Consider the following 23,888-nt stretch of genomic DNA (forward strand, 5'->3'; position numbering starts at 1 on the left):
AATTGATTTTAAAAACATTTTAAGCATTAAAACCACTACAGATTGTATATAGTGGACAACAAAATCTTGCTACTCAGTGTTGGCTGTGAAATTTTAACCAGGGATGCAGTGCTCGTTTTAGCAAGTGGACATCACTAAATGCAACAGCTGCTGCTTTGTCAACAAATCAAATCCATTTTTTTTGTGATGAATGCCGAAATAAACATTAAATCAGATGATGAGGAAACTTTAATCAAGAACAAGTCCGATGGCATAATAAAGGCGCACACAAAGCGCTCGGTGCTGGAGTATCTGAAGAAAAATGGCTGCACGCACAGCAATCTGGAGGCAACCGCACGTCGGAAAAGGGACAAACAAGCTGTGATTGGTAAACTCAAACAAAGTGTGTTTATTTCATTTATTAAAATCATTTCTAAATCAACTCAGATTTCATATGCCGCAGCAGCGAGGAGGCTGAGTTGCTTGTGAATCAACAATGCGAATCCGACAGCCTGAACAACATCAATCAATGGCTGCAAATGTTGCAAAGGACAAAAGCCTCAACGCTCTGCGAATACGAAGCGGCAGCCGTAATGAATGCCATAGTCCGTAATGAGACGCAGCCAAAGCCGGAACAACTTGGTGGCATCAACCTGACGCAAGTGGCAACAACAAGGCATCCTTAATTAATTACTAAAGTATATTTTTTTTTCTTAGAGAGGCTTATGGCTTTCTGGAGAACGCTTTAATTGGGCAGCCGCAAAAGAAATTGAGCGCTGCTAGCAAAGCGTTTCTTTGCCGTGAAATTGAGGTGTGCCCTACAAGGAATACCAATTCTGTTGCAATTACAATACTAATCATTTGTCGTTTACAGCTGCTCATCGCTGAGGCCAACAACGATCGGTCGGATGATGAATCCCGGCAAATGGGAGCCGATTTGTATGATCGCCAGTTCAAGTATAGTTCTGAGGGAGCGCTCTACAATTTCAGTTTGAATCCCTTATTTTTAGATAAATAGCGTGCCTAAAAAAGTAAATAAGATGTACATATATTCATTTTCACACATATTTATTAAACATTTAAATTCAATTGTTTGTTTATCGAGTTAAATTGTACGCGTACATTTCTGTCACAATCCTTGAACTGTTTAATCTCAATCTCAATCCTACTTAATTGTAATAGGCTGCCTGCATCTTGTTGTATATCTTGTCTGTCCATTGTACGTATTTGTTTATAGATAATTATACAGACATAATTAAGTACTTTACTATGTGGTATAAACATTTGTTAGCACATTTAAAATCTAAAAACAAGGGGCTTACGATTCACACAATTACTTGAAGTAGTGTATATGAAAGTAGTATATTAAAGTATTTTTAAATTTGGCTTTCTCGTTTTTTATTTTTAAGTTATCCTCTTCTGATTTATCATTTATTGTGCATGATTGTTTTCAAGGTTTTTTTCTTGTTTTGTTTTCTGGTTTACCCAAAGCAATCAATTGTTATTTCATAGTCTAGAGTTTAGAATAGTTGTAGAAGTATTTTGTTTAAAACGTTAATAGGCATACAAAGATTTGAGTGCTACTTGGGGAGTCCAAGTTTAGCATCACAATAGATCACAAAAGACAGAGTTGATTTGATACGCCTTTGGTTTGGATTTAAGGTGTTACACATACAAAAAATTTAATGATCATACATATATTAACAATCAGATTTACATACATATATAAATACGCAATTAATATTACCACTTGTTCTTGTGTTTTTTCATCTCATTTTTAAATTATGCTTGTAATAATACAATTAAATATAATATAATTCTTAAATGTTCAGTCCAGTTTGAGCTTTTTGGTTTTCCCCTTTTTATTTTTGTTGTTTACATAAACATTAATTAAAATTAATTTAATCTAATATTTATACGTTTGAATTCTACAAACTGAAAAACATGTGAACTGAAAGATAAAAATACACAAAAGCAACTGAGATATGATGCAGTTTGATTGTTTGCTGGATTTAAACCTAAGTGATGAATTGTGAACACAATCGATAAGCTGATAAGTATACATATTTAACAAATCAACAAACACAATGACAACAACAACAACGTAAATTCGTCATATAGTTTGTTTAACTCAATACATAAAGTAAGAGCGTCAGTAGAATTTTGATTGTCCCGTTCGTGTAGTTCTGCTTGGATATTATAAACAGAGCACAGATCATATACGAGTATATATATATATATATATCATGTATACATGTATATATATATATATATATATATGTATATATATTAAGATAAAGTTCTCTTGTATACATATAAATTTATATAAGTTTTTCTTTCTAATCTATAACGTCTACAACAATAATAATTGTTTAAATTGCTGTGAATTTGTTTTTAGTTTTTGTGTGTGTGATTTTTTTTTTAAAGTTAAGGTTCAAAGATTTTCACGTACATAAGTATTTAACGATTTGTTGCTGATTAATCAAAAGTGTTTTCTTTTTCTTTTTTTTTTTTTTTGTATATCAGTTAGACTCTGGCTCCTAATACACTCATAGATATATTCGAACTTATCCAATTGACTTGCTGTATGCTCAAGCTGAAGTAACTGACTATTTTGTTAGAGAGAGTTTACTATGATTTGTGAATATTGTGTTTATTTTTTGTTTATATTCGCCTTAGTAGTAGTTTTCTAAACATTTTCGTAATTGTTTTGTTATAGTGTTCTTGGTGGTGAATCTGTTTAAGTTGATGACATTAAAAATATAGTTTTTCCAGTTAAAGAGTATCTCATTTGTAGTATATTTGCAGTTATTGAGAGTAGGTACGCCTTAGGTACATGATTTCTTTCAAATTTGTAAGTAAATAGTAGCTGGATGTAATTGTTTTTTACTATGTGTTCTTCCAAATGTCGAGTTGTATCTTAAAGCAAGCTGCAAACCTAAAAAAGAAAAATCTGTGGCTCTGTTCCGAGCTCGTATCAATCCTTAGATTTGGTTCTTCATTTGGATTTTAGTAAAAAAAAACTTAAGAAAAACCAAATTAAACATTTATATTGATCCTTGTTTGCTTTTCCAATAAATTGTTAGTTTTGAGTTTTAGTTGATTTCTAACCGCAGACAAATTAGTTTCTATTATCTTATAATACAACGCTATTTTGGAAGTCGCATTTCAACGGTCTACCGATGTTTTTTATGTGGTAAGTTTTTGTATGCTTATGCCGTCTAAATAATTCGAAAAATATTGATATGGTTTTGTATCTGATGTTGATATGTATGCACAATTAGAGTAGGGTATCAAGTAGCCGACTTGTATATATACTATATTGTTTGATTGCGATTTGCATATTTGTATTTGTTACCAATGTACGAGGTGATGTGTTGTTGTTGTTGTAATTCTTCTTCTTTTCCGAGTGAATTTCTTGAACTGTGTTTGACACATTTTTAAAGTTATGTTCTCTAAGCACATACATATATAAATTTGTTTATAATGTTTGTATTTTTATGTAATTAAGAATTTGTTGCTCCGATGACATTTAAAATTTGCTGTCTAATAACATTTAGAGTTAGTTGAAATATATATATATATATATATTGTTTGACTGACGTTTACAATGTATTTGTATTTTGTATTTTTGTATTTTGGTATTGTGTAAATATTTGTATACATTTATAGCGCTAATATAAGTTGATTATATTTGGTGTTTCATTAATGGACCGAAATTGCATTTAAAAATATATAATATATATTCTTTGTATTAGTTTGTATAATATTCTTAGTTACGTCCGGAGAATAGCTGATACTGTAATAGAGTTGTTGCAAAATAATTAAGCCATCAATTTTGTATTCAGTTTTTTTTTTCACACGATCTGAAGATCAATATAATCTATAAAATTGCTAAAATTGATTAACTACATTTACGGGGGAGTTGAGGGGAATTGTCTATACTGCTGAGATATTATTGAATGCTAGATTAGCTCACACCGGATATTACGAAACATTACAAAACATATAGAGAGTATATGGATCACAACGAAGGAACCAAAACTTAAGTAAAGAGTAGAAAACTGGGGAAGTTTACACATGATTATTACAAGTATATATAATATTTAATATAATAAAATGACATCAACTAACGGATTTATATTTTATTTAGGATGTTTTTATACCTGGCACTTGGTTTGTTTAAGAATTGTTTTTTTTTTTTTTTTTTTTTTTTTGGGTTTGTTACTATATAGGTACAAAGTCATGCACACATTATACGACTACAAATCTCGAGGTTCCTTTTGAATTGGATGGGGATTATCGCCGTGGAAACGTTACGATCGATTTTACAATGCAAAAGCTACACATCGATAGTTATTTACGATTATTTTTGATAAAGGATTTGCTGTATGGGTGTATGTGTATGCGTATATGTGTATATGTGTGTGTGTGTGTGTGTGTGTTTGTGTGTGAGTTGGTGTGTGTGTGTGTGTCTACAAAACTACTACTAAGGTAAAACTGTTGGGGGAAAGGTGAGTTTGTGTTTGTGTTTGTATTTGGGTATTAATGACTTTTACCAGCCTTGACTTATAGCATATGTATATATATATATTATATACTTATCGCTTATCAATAAATATGCACATGTATATAGATAAATGTATTTATTTTGTCGCATCTTTTGTATATATCAAGTATATATCTACATACCCTTGAACTCTTAAGGCACATTTCGAAGTTTAAATATACATATAACTTACAATAACAATATAGATGTGTATATATCATAAGGAAAGAAAAGAAAAACAAAATAAAATAAATACAAAGATACAATATATATATATATATATATATGTATAATTCAAGTAGTTGAAGGACTTCACACACCAAAAACTAAGGAATAAAAAAGTAGGACAAGCGCAAAGGCAGCCAAAGTAAGTACGTAGAAAGAGCATTAAATATGCGATATATATGTATATAAGGATATATATATAGGATACATAAATAGCAATTACAGTGTACAATATATAAATTCGCAATGACTTAATTTGTAAATTTAGTTGAGTAGAAATACAAAATGCATAACAACATTTAGTTTCAAGTATTTAGAGTTTAGTTATAGATTTAGTTATTAGTTTAAGTAGTTGCAGCGCTTCAGCTTTTGTTGGGCCACGCCTTCAGTGTCAGTCATTCAAATACGAGTATATTAGATATTTCCGAGTATTGCGAGTACTTATTATCTTTTTTTATATTTACTGCTTTATATAGTTTGAGTTGTTTCGTTCTCTTCATATCTCTGCATGAGTTGTATTTCCAGTTATAGATATATATATATATATATATATAAATATATAAATATATATATATATAAATAGTATTATATATTCTTGTGCAATCAGATGGGCAGAAAGTAAAATGGCAAGTCAAGTAAATAGTAATTAAATACATAACAATTCCATTTATAGCATATACTATGTACAAATATGAATACAAATATAATACAGTAAAGAGCATAAGTGAGTGTATTCAAATGTTGTTGTTGTTGTTGTTCCTGTGTTTATGGACAATCATTTGAGCATGCATTTAATGAATGTGAATGAAGTCGGTTCAGCGCTTGGTCATCGTTTCGGAATTGAATAGTACCGATCCTAAATTGTACATAATTGCATAATTGATTAAAGTACAGAAGTAGTTCATAATTCACATTTATCACAGTGCTAAATCTTTAGCAATTTGAGCATTCAAAATTCCCACTCTATATAGTCAGAAAAATATTTTAAATCCATTTATATTTACTTTAGTATTATATCGTATGTAATCCTTTAACTTTAGTCTATCACTTTCACATTCAATTCCAAAGACCGACAACATCTTTAAACCGACGTTAACTGGCTGATTTCTTCTTTGTATTTCAATTTAACTTTCAAGTAATCAAATAAAGTCGTTGCAATCAACTGATTGCAACTGATTTGAAAAGCAAGCAAAACACATGCAATTATTAAGCTCAACATAAATGAAAATTTAGAAATATATACAAATGTTTTATTTTGAAACAAACAAATCCATGTTACAAACCCTCTTTCCGAAGAAAAAAAAATCAATGCACCGATTGTCACAACTGTCAGGTTGAGTCTTAAATATTAATTGAAAAAAAAAACAAGGATAAGAAAATCAAATCCATGTGCTTACTTAATTTTGACTTCATTTTTGCTGGCTTAAATAGAGAGCCTAACGACAATAATTAAGAATTTGAAATAAAACTAACATCACATTAATATTAAATTACATTAAACTACTTTGGATCTTCAATTTGAATATAATTATGCACACACAACATGTATGTGACTGTATTTGTGTGTGTGGGACTTGGAATCGGATGAGTGTGGAAGTTATTTCAGTTGAAATGAATAAATTAATTCAACAACTACAGTTTTTTTTAGGAGGCATTATTTTGCATTAATTTCTCGAATATTTAATTTTTTTTCTCAAATTCGATGTGAGAGAGTGTGTGTGTGTGTGTGTGTGAGCGTGTGTTTACCTTTAATTTGGTAAAACACATTTGGATTTTACGCAGCAACAACTCATAAGTAGGTACAATTATAAGATTTAATAATATTTAATAATAATAATGATAATAATAATGCTACCAAGTACATAATACTATAACAATCATAATAAGTTTGAGTACGCTAGTTATATGTATATAATATCAATATGTAATAAATAATTTTCGTTACGATTTATCAGATATGTTTTTTCAATGCGACATTAACATTTATTGTACATTTACGAATATGCGTAATTATACTATATATATTTAATAAAATTTACAAAAACAACAGTTGATTTGCACATTTCTTTGAATGTGTTTTTAGTTAGTTGTTGTTAATTGTAGTATGACTAAACTAAGTACATATATATATATTAAAATATATATATATATATATATATATATAGAATACATTGAGAGTATATAAGTATAAATATGGTTTGCATCATTTTACCCTCTGCCCCTATTTGCATACAACTTTTGTTCAATTGCTGATATATGTATATTCTGTTTTAGATTTTTCATATTTTCCATTTGTATTTTTATTACAACCAATTTGGATACGATTCTGATTTAGTTTCTATAATTTTGCGCATTCAGATTCAGATTCATGTTGCGTGGATACGATCTGTGGCGCAGACTAGTATTATTATTATTATTGCCGTAGTTGTAGCCGGTGTAATTGAGTTGACTGTAATTGTAAGTGGTGTAATCAGCTGGAGCTTGCGCCTCGCCGATTTCGTTCAGGTTATACTATTGACTAAATGTTATATTGAGTGACGGACACTTTCGGACGCTGCTGATGCTGTGATTGCTGTTGCGCGTACCATTCACCCGCAACAGCGGCACCGGGCTAACCGTCCCAGAAACGGATGTAAATTGTCTTACCATTCCAGATCCCAACTGTTGCAATATCCCCGAACCGGAGCCGAGTGGACCCGATGACAATACGGTTGATGTTCGACGCGATCGTATCGATTGCATACTGGACGATAAGAGAAATGGGACACTGCTCGATGTGTTGGGCATGGAGCCACCCTGTTTTTGGGAGTACAATAAAGGAGATTTCTTTGGAAGATTAGTTAAAAACATGTCACATATTTATTTTCATTTGTTTTTCTTTTCATTTTTTTTTTTTTTGTATTTATTAGCAGGCTGTGCGATTAATTTATTTTTATTTTTTAATTCTGTGCTTCAATTTTGTACGTGTGTGTATATATACAAAGTGTTGAGGTGTTATGTGTACCTATTGAGTATATTCTATAGCTGATACAAACAATCAATCAAACAAACAAACAAACAAACAAAATACAAAATAAAGCTCGAAACGAGCCCAATATCCACAGCGAAAACATTGTAGCACAATTACATATATTACATATATCCATATGAATACTTAGTGAACAGGTATACACATGTATATGAATCAAATCGAATACTCTCGCATGAAATCCAATTAGAGCTCGCAGCGAACACGAATTTCCACCAACCGCCCAAAAAATGAAAAATTCAAATTACATTAACATAAAAATTTAACATCAGCAATACACATGTATAAATTATGTATGTATGTGTATGTGTGTGTGTGTGTGTGTGTGTATGTGTGAATAGTTGAAAGCAGAAGGCAGAGCGAAATTCAAATAAAATTCAATTGAAAAAATCCGAAAGAATGAAACGTGTACTCACGATCATGCTCCGTGCAAGCTGCAAATCGTATTAATTTATTCGGTTTATGTTTTTTGACGATATATATATTTTTGATTTTTTTTCGGTACATGAAATGGAAAAACGCAAATACACACATGATATAAATACAGCATATATGCATAGTAGTTGTGTTTGTGTACGAGTGTGTGTGAGTGTGTGTGTGTGTAGCAGCTCTATATGATTTGTAGTATGATAAATCCACAGAGAAATGCGCGCTTATCAAAAGTTTTCTTTTTCGAGTAACAGGATTGGAAAAAAGCACATAGATTAGAAATATACTCTACGTTTAGATATATATATATAAGCGTGTATATATGTGTTTGTAGCTCGGTGTATTTTTTATTGGTGTTGGTGTAATGACAAGAGTACAAATCAAACATAAAATCAAATCAACAATCGATCGGGACATTTAATGACAAAGTTTGGCTTAATTTATATATGTTGGATTTTTTGTATTGTATTTGTTATTGGTGTTAAATTGTGTTGAATACTCCTGGTCACCATTTTTTTGTTGTGTTATTTTTAAGGGTTTTTTTCATCTGGACAAATACGAAAAGCTTAAAATATTTCCATTTTTTCATAACAATAATTATTTACACTCGATAAATTTATTTTACATGTTTTTGTATATATTAAATGGGAAACCAGCGCAGTTTTTTTAACAGGGAAAAATTGCTTTATTGACCTGTACTTACAGTTCCTTTGCATTCACATTTAAAATCACAAAATGCACAGCCTCTTGAAATAAAACAAATACAGCCAATGCAAAGTCGACACAACATGTACAAAAATAAAATTAAAAAAAAAATCGAATTCACACCAAGGCACTGTAGATGTCAACGGTTTCAATATACAGCACACACTGCACATTAGCATAAGCAGCCAAATTGGGCGGTCACGGCCACCGCCCACCGCCTACCGCCCGGAGCAGAAGCCGCTGCCTTTTGTTGAACACAGAGAATGCAGAGTAGTGTAGCAGAGACAACATTGAATGAAATACTGTTTAACTGTACACAAAAAAATGTAAATCAAGAGAGTTGCAAATTAGTTTAAAGTTGAATACAGCGAGACAGAAAACAACCAGAAACAATAAATACAGAATTGTTGTTGGTAAAAAAGATTTCCATTCCAAACAGTACGTCAAGGTAAGTACAGAGAGTACAAGTACAGAGAATATTTGTATGTTTTTATTTATGTAACGAGTAAATTTCTATTTGGTTAGGCAGCAATTCAAATTTCAACTTTAAATCCAAATTCAAATTCATATCCAAAATTGAGTTGTAAGTTTTGCGGTTGCACAAATTCAAACAGAGCATGAGACATACACACACACAGACAGACTGATAGACAGACAGTGAGAAGGAGAGAGTGAGATACAGAGAGAGAGAGAGATGAAGAGACAGAAGTCAGTGGTACAGGCAGAAAGATATTCAGCCAGAAACAAGTTGGAACGAACGACAGAGAGAGCACCACTTCCGGCCGCCATATTTTTGGGAGCAACACACAAAAAACCGTAGCATACTTTTCAGAGGCAACTAAATACTTTTGGTCGGCAGCAACTTGTGTGCTTGTTTCTCTCTGTGTGTGTGACTGGGCGTGTTATTATGTGTGTGTGTGTGTATGAGTGTGTGTGTGGCTGCCTGTGTATGTGTGAAGTTGTGCAAAGTTGACTGCTTGACGATGTCGACAACAACAACAACAAATGCAAAACATGAACAGTTAACAAATACCACAAGACAAGTTCAATCAATCGTTGCTCTCTCTGGATATATATCTGGGATGCTGCATATAGCATATATATATAATACTAAAGACCTAAAGCACAGCGTGTTGTGACAATTTTAATTGCTTTTTTGCTATTTTTTTTTTGTTTGTTGGTTTTTTGTTTTTTAGACTTACAACATAGGCTGAGGTGGAGGGCACCGATAGACTCGATCCAGAGCTACCACGAGCGCCGTACTATTTGTATATATTACGGTATATATATAAGATATATGTGTATGTATTCGAAAAAAAAGCAAAGGAATGAGACACAACGACGACGACGACGACGACGACGGCGACAACAATTTTTTTTTGTTTTTCGTGTTTTATTGTTGTTGTTTATTTTTGTGTTGATACGAGCGAATGTTAGGTAAGGGAGAGTGAAGATAAGATAAAAGAGCGTGTGTTAGAGCGTTTTGTCATATTTTCTTTGTTCTTTTTTTTTTTTTTTTGGTTTTTGTCATATCATTTATTGCGGGAAATGAGCTGATCATAAGTATTTATATAAATATAAATTACTTTTAAATAATAATTGTAAATAAATATTATATATATATAGAACTGCATGTTTCTTGTTCATGTTGTTCTCAAATATGTTTTTTGAGCGACTTGTTGTTATTATAATAAGTAGCAGTAGTTTAGCTTAGTAGTATTGTGGTGTCAACTGTACTTTTGTTGTTAACGGTTAACGCTAAATGCTACTCGCTAGGCGCTATATATAGTTTCAATATCATTTTCAAAAGTCAAAACACTATATAATGTATAAACAAAAATATAAAAAAATGTATAGCGCATTGAAATGAAAATTGTTTAATTTAATATCTGAAAGCTTTTTGTGTGACCATTGGCAGTCAGCAGTCGACAGTCAAAAAAAAAACAAAAAAAAAAACAATACAGAGAGGCAAAGGTCGCGAGTGCTGAAGCAGCACAAAAATCTTGGTAAACTGAATGTTTAATGAAGCAACCGCAACAAACAAAAATTGCGCTCGCAAAAATAAACACTAAACATAACAAAATAAAAATACCCAAATAAATACAAAACACGAAGCAAACAACTTACAGTTGGCGGTGACAAATTGATGGTAGAGCCGCGTCGCTCCTGGGGTCCAATGCTCGAGTGTCGACGGGTGGGCAAACCGCTACCCGGTGTCCCTCCTGGCGACGAGGCGCACGACGGTGCAATGCGTATCTTTGGTGTCATCAGCGTATTGTCCGAGAGCCGTCGATTGGGAAACACATTGCCGACGCGCAGGAAATTGCTATCCGGTGACGATGGCGAGCAACCAAACCACCAACCGCCAAGCATGCCAGAGCCTGCACAAATACAAATGAGCACAAGCATAAATATACACTTAGTAAAAAAAACAATATAGAGAATAAAAAAGAAAATGAAAAAAGAAATACTCAAATAAGGAACAAAACTATAGAAATCTAATTTCAAGCAGGTTTTTCCTTTGTAGACATTGTTAAGCATGAGTATCTTTGATCAACATCTTGATTTATAAAAGCTGAAGCTGGTTTTCATTGTATTTGCTTTAAAGCACACATTTCATTCACAAAGATCTTGATTACGGAATCTTTCATCAATTCTAATATCCTCTTAAAAAGAAACTAGACAAAGCTAGCAGGAATTAAAGTGTTTAAATTAAAAACTTACTCTGACCTCGACTTTAATTCTGTTCTTTTCATTTTTTTCACAGTGTATATGCTTCACGCATAGCCTCAATAATAATTACCTGAAAAAAGGCATGCTAATTAAGTCTAATATTGAGCAGCGGGCTTGTATCGCCAGTGTGTGTGTGTGTGTGTGTGTATGGTGTGTGCTGATGTGTGCGACTTTTTGTGGTACTGTCATGTTTGTATTTGCTTCGCTGTCACTGCCAAGGACATTCGCACAATTTGCGGTTGCAACTGCGGCTTCTGCATATGACTCCAGTTTAAGCATGACACTGCCGCACCCAAACCCAACCCAGCCCAACTCCCCTATTCCGCTTTGGCAAAACCTATGCAACCTGTGCGGATGATGCATGTGGCAATTTGCGTCAGAAGTTATTAACTTGACTGTTTGCACACAGTGAGCTGTAAACTGCGGCAATTCCATGCACACCCATACTGATTCAACTCAACTCTGTGGTTTTCCATCAATCCACTTTGAATGCAACTATCGAATAATTATATTGACAAATAATACTCGAGGAAGTTATTGTGCTTTAATTAGACAACGCTAAAAATATGCAATTGAAATACGTTGTAAGTTTATTTATTAAGTTCAACTGCTACTATTTGTCCTTATAGCTGGTTTGAATATGTCTAAAGAACTTTTACATAATTCAGCTGTTCATAATTAAAATTTTGTAATTATTATTTTCCAATATGAAATTTATTCCAACACACTTTAATCTCCATTTGCCTTTAAATGTGTGGCAATGTCATTAACTTAATAGACTCCAAGCTCAATGACTACTTTGGGCATATCAAATCTTTTTGGTGTGCCACAAGGTGTATACGTAATGTTGCAAAATATATGTAGTGAAGCGGAAATTTGAATTTGATAGCAGTTCAAGCTAGAAGCTACAGTTTATAAAGATGAAATACACAGAGAAACCGCAGACAGCTACCAAAGGTAAGGCCATATGCATACAAACGAAATGCGTCAACATTTTCTGTTTGTTTACTGTTAACCACAAAAACCGTAGCGGTGACCTATGAATCCACTCTACACACTGCTGGGGAAGTGTGGCAACAACATTGCAATTGCCAATTTATGCAGAGCCAGCCGGGAAGCGTGACAGTTGGGAAGAGCATGGCTCAAATGACCTTTGACTTGCATCCAAGTCGTGCATTTCCGTCAAAATTAAAAGCTCCCCCACACACACACACACATGCACACATACATGCACGCACAGAACGCCATGACATTGTGTGTTTTATAAACGATTAAGGACATCATAATAAATCATCGTTAAGGTCGGCAGTTCGTTAAAGTGTGCCACAGGTGCACCTGTTGGCTGCGCCCCGTTCTGCCACATCCTGCGACAGTTTGCCACCGTTTGCTGTCATCTGCTTTGTCACATCATTTTTTTGTTTTTGTGCTTGAGGCTGCCTTTGATTATTATAATTGACCATTTTCCATTCTCCATTTTCGTTTTCGTTTTAATTTTAATTTTAATTTGCATAATACAATTAAATTCCGCTTCGCTCATGGCTCATTTTAGATTTTGACAAATTAGTCCGACTCCAGCGATTAGGGAACCGAGCTGGCCAAACGCGCTAAACTGTCACGTTCGTCGGATATTGTACTCACGATGAAAATGCGAAAATTGAAAATGTTCAATTACGCAGCACTCGAGGCTAAGCTCATTATTCACTATGCAACCCCCTCATTAGCTCAGTTAGCAGCTGCACATTTGCGGAGCGGAGACGGAGAATGAGAATGAGAAGGAATAGGAGGAGTATTACTTACCACCAGAGTTCTTGCGTGCCATATCCTCGGCACTGGATGTCTTCCGCTGATCGATACGCAAATTGGGTATATTGAATGGCGGCGCATTCATGTTGTCCGTCGAGAACTGATGTCGCAATGTGCGATGCCTTTCCGGCGATGCCATCGACAGATTATCCAGTTTCAATTTGTTGCGCTGCTGACGATCGATGGCCTCCAGCATCTGTTGCAGCACCTGTACCAATGTGTCAATCATAATTTCCAATTACCAAAACAATTTTCGCTGACAACTTAGAAGCGCAGGCATACCTCCAGCAGATAGCAATAGTGGTCGAAATTGAGAGACGGATTCACGGTGTGCGGTATCAGCAGCGGCAGCACATTGGTGGCCATCGTTTCTACAGTTAAGCCGTAGGATTTGTCCGCAAACAGCTTGTGGTAGATGCCTGCAAAATTGTATATGTCTCGGTATAATTATTTGTTAGCAAACTCCCACCATTTTCATTCAATTCAAACTCACATACATCCACATAAACTCTACACTGGAAAAAAATAATGTACAAAAATGCCTGATAAGAATCGTGTCGTCTATTCTAGATCGGGATTTGTAATCAAAAAGGGATATTGGGGACGAGTGATAACTTTCGGAGCCTATAACTTTGTCAAAACTTAACTTATTTTCAAAAACATAGGCTTTTTAATTAGTTGGCCTTTAGATTAATACTAAATTCGAAGTTGAAAACGAGAACACCCTCAAAAAGGGCCCCTATGAATGGGTCAAAACTGATTTTCAAAAAAATTCAATTCAATTCTGTATTTCTTATATGCTCGTAGTTTTCCCTAAGTGTACCTCAGTTGCCTAAGGTGCAATTTTATGGAATTTAATTAGATTTTATGGGAACAGAAACAATACTGGCTAAGGTGGTTATTGCTGTGTGTAAAATTCTATTAACGTTTTGCAGTCAATATAAGACTGGATTTGCCAAGCATTTTTTTTACTTACGCACAGTCCGCATGATAATATCTGGATCGGGAATGCGGACATTTGCCAGCAGGGGCAACACTTCCTCCATTACCTGTGTGGGGGATTATCGTTGCAATCGCACAAGTTATTAGATGTGTGGTTGTGTCGGCAATTGAACTTACCTGTGCTCGCTCCATGCGGTCCATAACGCGCTCGATGCACACAAGCACATTCTGTACAATCTTTGGATCAGCTATGTTCTTCTCAAATACCAATTTAACCTTGGGCAAAACCATGCGACGAATCGATATCTCATCGATGCTATCAAAAACGTTGCCCACAGCAACAACAGCAGCGCTCTATGAGGAATGATAATGATTAATCGTCTGGTTTTATTTGCAAAAATCACACCCACTAGTTGGTCAAATCAGTGAAGTCTAAATTCACAGGCGTACATTGAATAATTATTCATATTTTCAAGGCTTTGAATAACAATTAGCAATGAGCAAATCTGTATAATTTCCTATTTAGCAAGCCCACGCATTCAACCAAATTGAAATACTGTCAGTATGCCACAATAGATTACGTGTCTATTTATATTTAGAATTGACTCGCAACTACTTGAGTTTCAAGTGTCGAAAACTGTTTCCTGGCGGTGAGACCAAAAAGGTAAAATTCCAAAATGAAGGAGATTTTCGTATGCAATAAATTTCAAGTGGCAACCGAGCTACTTAAGAGGCAACTTTGTGCCACAGTTAATTAAGAAATTTCTGTTGTAATTACGCAATCAACACTAAGGCGAAACGCCAACTCAGTTGTCAAACCATTCCCTTACTTCTCTGTCTCTCCTTCGCTTCCGCCTACCCAACTAATTTGCATATCTATGCCAGTTCAGGCAAATTGAAGGCATCAGCATCTTCTCGAGCGTCGTCTACTTACCTGTACTTGAATTGTGGAGCCGTCAAATGAAAAGAATAGCATTGGCATTATATCTGTGGTGACGTCCTCCGGTTTCGTTTTCTCAATAATCAAATGCAAGTTCTCAAGTATCGTAACGCTCGCCTGAATAGATTTCGGTGTATTGTAGACAATTCTATGTGTTTTTTTTTTCAAGTAGACAAAGAAAATACATACAAATACACATACATATATATATATATATATTTTTGATCTGATTAGAGAAAAAGTTTGCCGTCACTTTTATTTAATGTTTGCATTAAAAATGAGCCCAAAGTAAATAAATGCGTTTGTTATTCTTGCACCAGCTGGTCGATGGGTGTGCGTGTGTGTGTGTGTGTTAGTGTGTGTAAGTGTGTAAAAGATTGTTATTAGCTACTTTTATGACAGTGTCAGTAAGCGTCTTACAAGATTCGCTAAACTTTTTTGACCCAAACAAAATGTTTACAAATGCGAGGGTTGCTTCTAAATTGTGTATGACATATGAATGCAAGTTATATTTTAGCTTATTTATAATACAATATAGAATATAGAAGTTCTAAAACATTTGATTGTATATACATATATAAGACTTGAGAAAAATGTACTCCGGCAACACACAAGAAAAATATTATTTGAAAACACAAAAAAGTTGCAGATTTTGAACAGCTGTCGAAAGGTTTTAAATAATTTATTTGTGCAATTTGTCACCTTTTTGCTATTTGCTGAATGACACTCGCTGCACGTCCTTGCGGCTTACTAATTTATGTATGCCTGCCACGAGGCCACAAAAGGTGCACATTGTCCTGACATAGTTGGCCCCGTTCCCTTACCGATCCGCCCCAACAACGTGGATAACACCAAACAAACTTTGCAACTTTAACTTTCGACTTGTGGTCTATAAATTACAATATGAGCCGTTCCCTCGCTTGGTATGCTTTTCGTGTGTGCGTCTGTGTGCAATAAAACGCCATGAAGATTAAATAAAAAGTGTCACAAGAGTGTTTCAATTGTTCGAAAGAGGGACCAGAACACTACACACAGCAAAAGTTGAGGACTGGCACCATTGTTTGGCTGGCAAGACTCTATCGGCGTGACCGGCAACCACAGCAACCACTGAGCCAAACCACCAGGCCACAGCAGCCAAACCACAGCAGCCACAACAATAACAAAAGGTCAGTGCTACTTTACAGCTAAACGTTTCTCTTAAGTAGTGTATACAAGTCTACACTTTGTGTGTGTATGTGAGTGTGGCATAATGAGCGCGATGGCAACACTTACTTCATTGTGGCGGACATTAGGGCATCGTACTCGGAGTGCGTCGCCTCCTGCACGAAGAGCATGACGGGCTGCAGAACAGCAGCGAGCACCTCACCATTGTTAATCTCTGACTTGAGCATCGGCCACAAGTTCTGCCACCAGAGTTTCTGCAAAAACAACAAATGCAATAAATAAATAACAGCAACAAATAACTATGGCACAATAGTTAGTAAGCAATGCCTTTATCGCTTCTAAGTAGTTTATGGTGTAGAAAACGAAGCTTCCGTGGAAACAAAAACTTTGGTTGGTGGCCACATTTTGCCAACTGTCATAAACTGGTCTCGTAAGTTGTAAATTGTTCTTCAGCTCCTCAAGTTGACGCCATAAATGATGAATGAACGCGCTGGCATCCAGTCAGATGACTGAGCCGAACAGTGCCGAAAATGGCCGCCGTTACATCCGTTTCCGGTGGCAAGGAACTTATAGCTACTTACGCGCGGTATCAGCGGCATCGCTTCTATCAATGTGGTCTTGTAAAATTGTGACTTCTGCTGCGTGTCCTTCATGTTGACCACGTCCAAGAATTTCAACGCATTAATAGCCGGATCACTGTCAGATATAAAATAAAACAAAAGTCCACATAAATTAAGTGCAAAATGTCCATATGACATTTTATTTAAATTCGCCCATTTAACGCGTCACTTTCAATAGCCTTAGCTGAGGAATAAAACTTGACTTTTCATTTTCTTTTTATATATAAATGCAATTATCTATGTCCAAAACGGAATACTTGTTGCTTTAGGTTTTCTACAGCTACAAATACAGTTTATTTTATCACTTTTAACCACAGTAAAAGCGCTTGAAATCATTTTTTTCCATAAAATGTAAATAATTGCTAAAACAAAGTTTTGTTTTTTAAACAAATAGAATTATGTGTGGCTAAAGCAAAGTATTTGTTGTTTTAAATGTTTCACACAAATACAAATTTAAAGCTCTGAAAACCATGATTGCATTAAAGTGCAAATAATCCTTAAAACAATTGTTAAATATAAATAAAAAGCATGCAAATTCATAGCATTGGATGAGTGTAATAAAGCTCGGATTATGCACACAATTTTCAGCTCTCTAAACTTTTATTTTATTTTTTATTCATTTTGCTGCTATTTAAATGTAATTGTCTGAAATGTGCTTACTTTTACACGGATATGTATTTATTTCGGACAGGAAGCTGTCAATAACCACACGTTAGTCTAACAGAACTCGGACAAATATTGCGAGTTGTTGAGTACCGCAATGCGATATTGGAGCGTAGCCGTTGCGGGTAATTAAAAGATTGCCATAAAAGTCAAAAACCGTTAAATGATGTGCATTGGCAGAGATAGCATTGGCGCTTGGTTAAGCAATAAGTGTAGCCTTAAATCACATTGCGTATGCGCCCCGTTGCACACGAACGGAATGTGATGCTGCCCAGTTGATTAGCGCTGAGCAACATAATCAGCATAAAGACCAATTTGGCTTCAACTAGAGAATGAGATCTGTTTAAATTGCGAGCCACTTGCAAACGCAGCGAAAAACGCTGAGAACTTTGATAACATTTAAATGAACTTCAAAGTGCCGCCAACAAGCGACTAACTGACTCCCTGACTTCCTAACCCGTCTCCGGCTTGTGGGCGGCAACGCAGGGGCGTGTGGCCCACTTATTTTTGCTAAGCAACCGATTTCGCCAGCCCAACCAAGCCAAGCCAAGCCAGCCCTTCATCCTTGACTTTCAAGTTTTCTCTAAACAGACACTCTGTCGTCGCACAGTGGTGCACTAAAATTTACAATTATATTTTTTATTTAAATATCAAATCTTCAATAATTATATGGATCTGGAAAATGTGGTTACATATAATTACATTTTTTATTAGAATTTTGCGAGCTAAAATCGCGCTTCCAACTTTGAATATAGTATTTATGTAGAGGTCAAGCAATGATTAAAAAACCCGGCTATTTTAAAATCGATTCACTTTTGACAAAGTTATGACAGTGCAAAATTCGCATGGAAAATCGAAGAAGTTTTTAGGCATATATGATCTGTTTTTATATATATGTATATATTTTTGCACAGTGTGCATTATTGTTTGTCTGGCATTCGCTGAGTGTTTTATATTTTTGTATGCTCTGCCGCCGTTGAGTTACTTCTCCCGTCAATTTGTAGGCACTCGGCTGTCTGCCAGCTTTGCCGTGCCTTGCCAAGCAGCTGCTGTCGTCATAAATCCGTTGTACCACGCAAGGAAGCGCAACGAATGGGGAAGGGAGTGTGGCAAGCAGAGGCAAAGGAGAGGAACGCTTCGTTCGCTTTTCTGCTGCTCACAATCAGCTCAAGAGCTTCGCATTGTGTCTTTCAAGGCTGATTACCGTTTTCATTTACCAAACAGACGTAATTAAGGTATGCGTGGTGTGTGTGTGTGTGTGGATGTGTGGGTGTGTGTTTGTATGTGGAGTCTATTTGTGTGTCTGTTTTTGTTGCCCTTGGTGGAGTAAAAGTAAATGCTTCAATTGAATTTTAGCTACATGTACAAATTGGCTTAGAGATTGCGCGTCTGTGTGTTAGTGCGAGTGTGTGTGTTTGCGTGGGTCTGTGCTTGAGTGTATGCGTGTGTTTTTAACAGGTGTCAATTTCATTTGAAACTCAAACAAAAACTTTTGCTAAAACTGCGCAAATTGCTGTCACTTTTGCTTTTTGCTTGCCTTGCGTTTAGTTAAAAGTTAATTAATTTGCAACAGAAGTTGTCAGTGGACGGGGGACTCGAATTTTTAAAGAAATATTTTGAAGAGCATTTATATCAAAGTGACCAGATAAAAATGTATTACGTTTACAGTTCATTGCTGAAAAATTGTAAAACTGACCTGTATTTGATGGAATTTTATAGTTTTAAACTTGGAAGCGGAATTTTCTAAATACACTTTAACTTTTAATAAAAAAGTTTTTGAAAAATGTGATGAATGTGAGGAAAAAATAAATAAAATAATAAAATGTTATGAAATTTATTACATAAATTGTGAAATTGTTTTATATTTGGGTAGATAATGGAAATTGTTTAGTCCACTGTTACTCACATAAAATACTTGATGAGCTGCAGCAATTGGGCAGTGGGTCGAGCTGTCGCATCCCGACTGGCCATGCGAGATGTGGCCTCCTGCAGAGCGATGGGCAGTCGCGGCATCAACTTATGCACATGGTCATCCAGCTGGAAAAGCAGAAGAAATGATATAATGCGCAAGTACTAGTCAAGTTGGATGACCAACAGGCTTGGCCACAGCACTGGATAATGCCAAACACTTGAACACTGGCTGTAACGGAGGCCAAAAGTTTTTAATGACATGGCCATGGAAGGCACCTGCAGCCAGAATTCTGGTTTCAGTTCCAGCACCTTACTGAATAATTAGAGTTTCAAGTGGACTTATGATTACATTTGCATTTGACAAAGCGGCGAATCTAATTACGGCAGGCAAACAAGCGTCACAGAAACTTTTCAACTTGTTTTTTTTTTGTTGCCATCAATTGCCACTTGCCTTTTTGTGGATCGGGTGGCACCAGCGAGGAGCAGCCAGCAAATTAATTTAGCTCAGGCAGCAGTAGAAGAAGCAAATGATGTCTTACCGTTTCGAGTTGCTTGGCGTAGTTGCTTGTCGAGTTGCCAGCCTGGATAAGTGGTCGTCCATTGTTATACACAGCACAGATGACCATGCCCAGGGAGAACATATCGCTGAGGAGGCTGCACTTGGAGCTCGTCTGCGTTTCTGGCGCTAGTTTTGAATGAATTGTAATTGAGTTGGGTATGTTGTTGAAGTGTTATTGTGCTGTTGTGTGTACTTACCCATAAAATCCAGATTGGGTTGGGCCATTTTTGAGACCCGATTGCTCCATGGCGGACACGGAATTGAGCTATTCAAATCAGTCTCATTCATTCTTTCTGCAATTGAAACACAAAAATATGAATATAATGCTCCATGGTGTGTTGAGTTTATCTTTCCCACTTGGCATTCATATTCAATTTGATGTGGTGCTAGAAACTCACCCACATATTCCATGCCCGCCAGCTTCCAAATGCCCCGCTTGGTTATTAGTATAGAAGATGGACACACATTTCGATGAATTACGTGACCGGAATAGTGCAAATAGGACAAAGCCTCTGTCAGCTAAAAAGAAAAAAGAACGATGCAACGAGAGGGGTCGTTACAATAAGCAAACAGACAACACTCAGGAAAAAATTAGATCTAAATATTAAATCACCTTACTAAGAATTTTAATTGTTATAAGCTTGGGTTTCTTTTTTAAATGGCAAGTTAAAGTCTAAATTACTTTTAAAAATGCATAAATACATTGATAATTTAATTTTTGCTTAGTCTTTGAAGGAAAGTTTCCAATTATATATTCCAATTATATATGTATATGTTTCTTAAAAATATATAAAGTATTTCTGAAAGATGAAATTAATAAATATGGGATTTTTTATAAAGAGCAGTTGGTCCTCTTTTAAATACATTTCTTCTTTAAAGACACAGTTTTCTCGGAGTGCATATAACAGTAAACTTGGGGAATGGAGTTGTTTGCCTTACCTGCAAGAATCCATATTTCAGTTCCATATCCAAAAAGTTGTATTCCTTGGCATGCGCTGGCCTCTGCGGCTGTGCTCCGCCCGATGTTGCCGTTGTCGGCTGCGTCTGTGGCGCCCCACCGCTTGCTGGTGGCACCACGCTGGCATTCTCATACGTTTTCGACTCCTGCAAGACAGCGTGGCGCTTAAGAATTGCCAGACACGTAGACTGTCCCAGCCCAAACCCCACTCACCAAAAATAAAAAAAAAGCTCTGTTTGCATTTTATGGCAATTGCTTTTTCAAATTTTCTCGCATTTTTCTTTTCCCTTTTTCACAGCCTCCCAGCGGGTTAAATAACTATGTCATGAAGTCATAAACTTTGCAGACAATGACTTAAATTAAGGTGCTTGGCCATCTGGGAGCTTTTGGTCTTTAATCAACTGAAACATAACTGGACTTTCGCTTAACTTAACGCCTTTTACGTAGGATTTCCTTTGTGGGATTTTAAGTATATCCCAAAGAGAATTCTGTTAATTTTTGTTTTTACCTAAACCCTCTCGTTCCCTGGCCCATAAGCTCAATATAATCGAATAATACTTCCCTAAGTATTTCATGGAATATTCACTTTCAATAAACAACTTTTTTTAAATAGTTATAAATTGCAGAGTATAAAATCTTCACTATGTCCAACTTTAACATTTTTTCGTTTACCTTTCATTTTTCTTGAACATATTGTTTGGCTTTTGTAAAACAATTTGAGCCTTACCTATACAATTTTCAATGTTATTTAACTCGACTCGATTTACTTCCATTCAGCTATTGCTGTTGTTGATGTTGTTTTCTTTGTTGTTATTATTGCCGTGCACCTCAATAAACTATAATATTGTCTAGCAAGAAACAAAGAACAAATTTTCACTTTCGCATTGTTTTTATGTGTTTGGATGTCTGTGTATCAATTTCTGAGTTGTGCAAGCAAATCGAATCATTTTATTGACTCAGTCTCCACAGCGTAAACTTTTGCCAGCACGCACTGTAATTCGATTTGGATGTATGGGTATAGGTGTGTGTGGGTTTTTGGTTGAGTGTGGTCTGCATTTGCCAACATTCTGTGCTACCTGGCACTTGAACTAGAAGTCAAACTATGCAGTTGACTGGCTGCCTCTGCTATACAAAGTTTTGGCCCGACGCAATAAGCACAACAGTCAAAACGACAAAAACAACAATTGATTGAAACTGGTGCCACTAAAAGCCATCAAGCCTAAAATCTAGCAAAATTCCCATGGGGTGGAAAATTGCATCCAGTTTTGCCCACAGACAACGCACGTTGAATTAAACTGAACGGAACGAAACCGAACCGCATAGAACTGGGAAATTGAACCGTTAACAGAGATAAACACAAAAGCCAACTCACATGAAAGGCCAGCACATTTGAAAGGCTGGCAAAAATAGGCTCTGCGGCAAAGGCCAAAGTATCCGCACTCTCCTCAACAGTGTGATAGATTTGTAGAATCTGGGGGAAGAAAATAATCAATGGAAAAATAGTAATTAGAGTACATAAGGGAAAGTGATTTGTATAGATTATACTCAAGTTAAGTATCAACTGTAAATAGTTAATTTATTCTCAAAACTGCAGATAGGAAGTTGTTTATATTTGATATAAGTTAAGTAACTACTTTTAAGTGTATATTTTCTACGCTGCAGATTATCTTATTAGGAATTTCAAATTTCTGGCAAGATATTCTCATATTATATTTACTGCAAATCTCAATATTTTCTACAGTTAATTTGAAATATTTTCTGTGAGTTGCCCTGCTCTAAAAATTGCATGCCAAGCAAATATTTGAAATCAGTTATTTATGATATTTATTTGCACACTCACTCTGGGATGGCGAAAACGTTCCAGTGTCTTTACCGAGCTCTTCAGCAGCTCCGTAATGGTCTCCTTGCGGCGCGGCTTGTGCAGTTTCTCAGCCACTTTTTTCTCAAAAATAAACACCGAACATTCCTAGTTGAGAGAGAGAGAGAGAGAGAGAGTAGGGGGTGGGAAGGAAAAGGTTTTTGAAAGGGTTTCAATGGTTTGCGTAGCGTACACACCTTGTTGTCACTCTTGCGATAGCCATCGTGTATGCGCCAGACGAGCTCTGGTCCGGCACAAGCGACCGGTTTGCCAATCTCAAAGTATTGCGTAATGGGATTGCCCTCGGCGACATTCTGTGTGGATGTGGATGAGGCCGCCACATTGGCGCTTTTGAACTTGGCGAACATTGTGCCTGCGGGCATACCATCGATTAGCTTGGAGAATACATTCGAGAAGCTGCCCTGCCGTTTGCAATGTGGCACACTGGCACTGCCTCCAATAGTTGGTGCTGAGCCACCACCACCACCACCACCGATTTGAGCACCGGCCTCGCCAACACCACCAATCGCCGTTGATGCTCCACTGATAGATAAACGTTCGCGCAGGCTTACGCCTAAGCTGTTTGCACTTGTCACCGATGCCTGTGGTAAGCTGCGGCTTGTTAAACCAACACCACTAGCACCACCAACACCACCCAGACCGTTTGCAGTTGACGCGTTGTCGCCGTAGCCGTTCACATCGCCACCGATGCCGCCAGAGACGTTGGATAACTTGCGAGTTCCTTGACTTAGCTCGAATATTGTGCTTGCGCTGCGATTACGCACATTGGCCAGACCCACACCCACGCCGACACCGACACCG

General features: G+C 36.0%; 2 protein-coding genes across 3 annotated transcripts; one reads left to right on the forward strand and one right to left on the reverse strand.

Annotated features, from left to right (window-relative positions):
* Positions 1–29: 29 nt before the first annotated feature.
* On the forward strand, positions 30–1,048 carry LOC6557352. Its single transcript, XM_032742981.2, has 4 exons — positions 30–367; positions 427–637; positions 697–790; positions 854–1,048. Exons 1-4 carry the CDS (start codon positions 139–141, stop codon positions 995–997), a joined length of 678 nt encoding a protein of 225 aa, XP_032598872.1. The 5' UTR covers positions 30–138; the 3' UTR covers positions 998–1,048.
* A 2,591-nt stretch (positions 1,049–3,639) lies between these two features.
* On the reverse strand, positions 3,640–23,888 carry LOC6557040 (SCY1-like protein 2). Of its 2 annotated transcripts, XM_032739399.1 has the most exons (19): positions 23,264–23,888; positions 23,049–23,174; positions 22,581–22,679; positions 21,190–21,354; positions 20,649–20,769; positions 20,448–20,543; positions 20,231–20,376; positions 19,687–19,817; positions 17,079–17,193; positions 16,606–16,751; positions 15,328–15,481; positions 14,571–14,747; positions 14,428–14,500; positions 13,734–13,870; positions 13,446–13,659; positions 11,043–11,296; positions 10,118–10,177; positions 7,400–7,579; positions 3,640–3,778 (listed from the first exon to the last, which is right to left on the reverse strand). In XM_032739399.1, exons 1-19 carry the CDS (start codon positions 23,447–23,449, stop codon positions 3,752–3,754), a joined length of 2,607 nt encoding a protein of 868 aa, XP_032595290.1. In that variant the 5' UTR covers positions 23,450–23,888; the 3' UTR covers positions 3,640–3,751. The 2 variants fall into 2 exon arrangements, with proteins under 2 accessions (XP_032595290.1, XP_032595294.1); XM_032739403.1 differs by lacking the exon at positions 10,118–10,177 and having other exon boundaries at positions 7,400–7,549.

This window comes from Drosophila grimshawi, unplaced genomic scaffold (genome assembly GCF_018153295.1).
Source record: "Drosophila grimshawi isolate 15287-2541.00 unplaced genomic scaffold, ASM1815329v1 contig_44, whole genome shotgun sequence".
In the NCBI taxonomy this organism is placed as follows: Eukaryota; Metazoa; Arthropoda; class Insecta; order Diptera; family Drosophilidae; genus Drosophila; species Drosophila grimshawi.

Bases quoted from the DNA above. Each gene is read 5' to 3' on its own strand.
- LOC6557352 (XM_032742981.2), top strand. From the start codon at position 139: ATGCAACAGCTGCTGCTTTGTCAACAAATCAAATCCATTTTTTTTGTG. The intron at 638-696 runs GCAAGTGGCAAC...TTTTTTTCTTAG, and splicing joins CTTGGTGGCATCAACCTGAC to AGAGGCTTATGGCTTTCTGG. The intron at 791-853 runs GTGTGCCCTACA...TGTCGTTTACAG, and splicing joins TTCTTTGCCGTGAAATTGAG to CTGCTCATCGCTGAGGCCAA.
- LOC6557040 (XM_032739399.1), bottom strand. From the start codon at position 23,449: ATGCCCGCAGGCACAATGTTCGCCAAGTTCAAAAGCGCCAATGTGGCG. The intron at 20,544-20,648 runs GTGAGTTTCTAG...TTTCAATTGCAG, and splicing joins GGCGGGCATGGAATATGTGG to AAAGAATGAATGAGACTGAT. The intron at 15,482-16,605 runs GTAAGTGTTGCC...AAAAACACATAG, and splicing joins CTAATGTCCGCCACAATGAA to AATTGTCTACAATACACCGA.